Source organism: Chiloscyllium plagiosum, chromosome 3 (assembly GCF_004010195.1).
Source record: "Chiloscyllium plagiosum isolate BGI_BamShark_2017 chromosome 3, ASM401019v2, whole genome shotgun sequence".
Taxonomy (NCBI): Eukaryota; Metazoa; Chordata; class Chondrichthyes; order Orectolobiformes; family Hemiscylliidae; genus Chiloscyllium; species Chiloscyllium plagiosum.
This window is the reverse complement of record NC_057712.1, coordinates 136,730,680-136,734,711: the sequence shown is the minus strand read 5'-3', so window position 1 is coordinate 136,734,711 and position 4,032 is coordinate 136,730,680. Positions and strand designations below refer to the sequence as shown.

Here is a 4,032-nt window from a genome sequence, read left to right as displayed (position 1 = left end):
AATGGTCTGATCTGGAGCAGTTTGTGGGAACGTGGAGGTGATTTCCCAATGAGGGAGTGTACAGAGCCACAGGAGCTTACAGAAGTAAACACCTTGAGTGGACTGAAGGTAACCGGGGATGGAACTGCAGAAAAACCAACAGGAGGTTGCATTTTTTTAAAAAACAAACAATTCACCAATCACATTACAGCCAAATCGCATTGACGGGACACGTGTTATAGGAGAATGTGTCATTAAATAATATGTTAGCTGGTATTGAAATATACATAAAGTTATGCCAGTCCTTGTCTATCTTTGAACTGCATTGGAAGAAGAAAGTATGTTTTGTTTAAAGCCTAATAGTGGACCAATCGAATCACATCTGCAACACAGCTTCTGAATAAAATGGAGAGGTGAGGGTCTACTCGATCTCCTTGAGATATTTTGAGGAGGTTTGGACTGAGTCAACTGTGTTCTTCTTTTATCAGCTGTTGGGACCAAACCGAGTTTATCGATAAGGCAGCTTAGCACCAACAGCTTCGAGTACACCTGCCAGTCCGAGGGCTGGTTCCCCGAGCCTGACGTCGTCTGGAAGGACAGCGATGGGAGGAACCTGCTACCTCAGTCAACAGTGGCCAGGGGCAGAGGCAAGCAGCAGCTGTACGATGTGAAGGTCCAGTATCAGGCAACTGGAGACATTCCATCAGCTGTGACCTGCATCATCCACAACTCTCTCAACAATGTCAAAGAGGTGGCGACTGGGCGTGTGAATGGTCAGTTAGTGCGACTTTCCCAGCTTAACGCTGGGCTTCTCTAACAGAGTTCCTGTCTGCAAATTGGTCGCTCATTCGGTGAGGGGGTGTTGGTGCAGCATATGGAATATTTTCCCATTTCAGACACCCAGGGTTAGCATGGAGCACATACAGGACGTGTACACACAGAGTAAAGCTCCATATAATCTTTTACACTGACAGTACACTGTCCTGTCCCCTGTCCCCATCTAACATGCCTAAGACAGGTAGAGTACCGGGGTAGGAATGGAGTAAAGCCAGCTGTACACTTTGAAATGTCCCTCTACCAAACACACCCAGGACAGGGACAGCACAGGGATAGATACAGAGTAAAGCTCCCTCTACACTGACCCCATCAAACACTCCCAGGACAGGGACAGCATGGGGTTCAATACAGAGTAAAGCTCCCTCTACACTGTCCCCCATCAAACACTCCCAGGACAGGGACAGCATGAGGTTAGATAGAGAGTAAAGCTCCTCTACACTGTCCCCATCAAACACTCCCAGGACAGGGACAGCACGGGGTTAGATACAGAGTAAAGCTCCCTCTATACTGTCCCCGATCAAACACTCCCAGGACAGGGACAGCATGAGGTTAGATAGAGGGTAAAGCTCCTCTACACTGTCCCCATCAAACACTCCCAGGACAGGGACAGCATGGGGTTAGATGGAGAGTAAAGCTCTCTCTACACTGTCCTGACAAACAGCTGAGAGCCACCAGTGACAGTATTTGCTGTTCACTGTCCTTTTAGCTGTCACAGACTTTGAAAGGGCTTCGGTGCAGGCGGTGACTGTTTGGAGGGAGTTTTGACAGCAAGTAGTGATAGCTTGTGAAATACAAGCAACAGCCAGACAGGGAAATCACCAGTGAGGTACATACAGGAGCTCAATCTGATGGGAGCTGAAATATGTAATTCAATACCTAATTATGTACAGAACACAAAATAAATGGAAAGAGTAACATTAAGAGAGATGAGTAAGAGAGTGAAATTTTAAAAATGAGAAAAAGATTTCAATGTTGGTTCAGATTTTTGAACAATCACTGACATTTGAAGGAATGAGACTCCAAATTTGTAAATCTATTTTCTCAGAACGAAGGAGCAGCTTGTGATTTTAAATAAACCTGTTGGGCTGCAAGCTGGTGTGACCTCTGACCTTGTCCGGCTGGTCTGAAACATGCCGCCTGAAGTTGGTATCTGGCTGACTGCTCATCACAACAGAGCTCATTAACACTTTCTTTTTCTCTTTGTCAATGTTTGCAGACTTTCTTCCTCGGGCTCAGTTCCGTGTTAGTGAGGCAGGTAAGATTTGTTCACGTTTCTGATAAATCCACCTTGTTGCGCAGCTGGCTTTAGAACGGCTGTAAGTGACCCAGGGCGATGTTGATTTTATTTAATTGTTTTAAATTCTGTCTTGCAGAATGGAGTAGGATTCAGAGTTATGCAGGTGAGTGGTGGAATCTGTTCGAACTGAGTGAGTGAGGCACAGGGAGGGGGGGAGATATCTGCTCTGGGTTCATGCGTATTGCTTTGCTGTGATGTTAGGGAGGGGGAGAGCTGGTCACCTCGCAAAGGAGAGACTCTGGTCTGTACCCTTCTCACCTCAGGGAACACACCTAGCGTGGTGGCTGTGTGACTGACCTGGAAATTTCCAAGTCCCGGGCCACCTTTCTGCAAGCAGGTGTTCTAATCCCACCACAGCGACTGGAGGACATTTCAATTCGATTAATGACAAGATTCTTTTTTTTAAAACAGAAAATCCCAGTAAAGAATCACGAAATCCCCCTGTTTTGGGAAAGGAAATCTGCCATCTAGGTTCTGTCCTCGATGTGTCTCCAGACCCACAGCAACCCGTGGCTGCGTGGGTTTCCTCCGGGTGCTCCGGTTTCCTCCCACAGTCCAAAGATGTGCAGCTTAGGGTGGATTGGCCATGCTAAATTGCCTCTAGTGTACAGGGATGTGGAGGTTAGGGGTAAGTGTAGAGAATTAGGGCGGGGGAGTGGGTCTGGGCGGAAGGGCCCTTTTCCACAATGCAGGGAATTCTTTGGTCACGTGGTTGGTGTTTAAAGCCCACTGGGACATGACCAAGTGGGATGTCCAACCCATTTGAGAAGGTGTCTCAGAGCCACCTTATGGTCATCCAGGTCTGCAGCGCTGGCCCTTTGGCCCATCTGTGCCAGTCAGGAGCAAGCACCTCACAATCCTAATCCCACCTCCCAGCCCTTGGCCCATACCTTGGAATCCCCAAGGTGCATGTCTAACTCCTCCTTCATTGTTCCAACCATTGTCTGGGTGAAAAACATTTTCCTCGTGTGGTCTAAACCTTTTACCCCATAAATCTGCCTTCCTCGGTCATTAATCCCTCCATCAAGGCGGAGGGAGGAGGGGCAGGCTTGTTCCTCTCTACCCTGTCTCTACTCCCATAATTGTGTTCATCTCCATCATGGCCCCTCTCGGTCTCCTCTGCTCCTGTTAGATGCTGGCTTCTGACCACCTCAGATGGGCCGAACAGCCTGTGCTGCAGTCCAGTCTGTCCAATCTCCCTTCATGACTGAGACTCTCCAGGCCTGGTCAATCCCCCTCTGGACCCCCTCCAGTGCTAACACATCCCTCCTTCCCAAGGTCTGTGAGGGACGGGCAGCGATGTCAGCCCTCGCTGGCGATGCCCACATCCTGAGAACAAATCGAAAAGAAATTCAACCATGATCTGCAATGGCCAAGGGGGGACCGAGTGCTGGACAACAGGGGTTAGAATAGATGGGCCAGTGCAGAGACACAATGGGCCGAAGGAGCTCCTGGGTGCTGTAACAAAACGTTTGAGGACAGATCCAGGGCAGCACGGCCGCTTGGTGGTTAGCACTGCTGCCTCATCACACCAGGGACCAGGGAGGTTGCTGTCCATTAGAGGTGTGTGTGTGTGTGTGAGAGCACGTGCACAGTTTCAGTCTAAGGATATTCTGGCTATAGAGGGAGTGCAAGAGAAGTTTACCACACTGCTTCCTGGGATGGCAGCGTTGACGTGTGGAGAGAGACTGAAATCATTTGGGACTATTTTCAAGTGGAGGTAAAAACAAGGACTGCAGATGCTGGAAACCAGATCCTAGATCAGAGTGGTGCTGGAAAAGCACAGCAGGTCAGGCAGCATCCGAGGAGCAGGAAAATCGACGCTTCGGGCAAAAGTCCTTCATCAGGAATAGAGGCAGAGAGCCTGAAGGGTGGAGAGATAAATGAGAGGAGGGTGGGGGTGGGGAGAAAGCAGCATA

The 4,032-nt window shown here is 49.1% G+C and overlaps 1 protein-coding gene across 1 annotated transcript in view; it reads left to right on the top strand.

Annotated features, from left to right (window-relative positions):
- Nucleotides 1-4,032, top strand: part of LOC122540212 (erythroid membrane-associated protein-like) — a 21,097-nt gene that overhangs the window by 11,424 nt on the left and 5,641 nt on the right. The window contains exons 5-7 of the mRNA XM_043675597.1: nt 455-752; nt 2,033-2,071; nt 2,190-2,216. Coding sequence (XP_043531532.1) covers nt 455-752; nt 2,033-2,071; nt 2,190-2,216 — 364 coding nt within the window. The remainder of the gene's footprint in view (nt 1-454; nt 753-2,032; nt 2,072-2,189; nt 2,217-4,032) is intronic.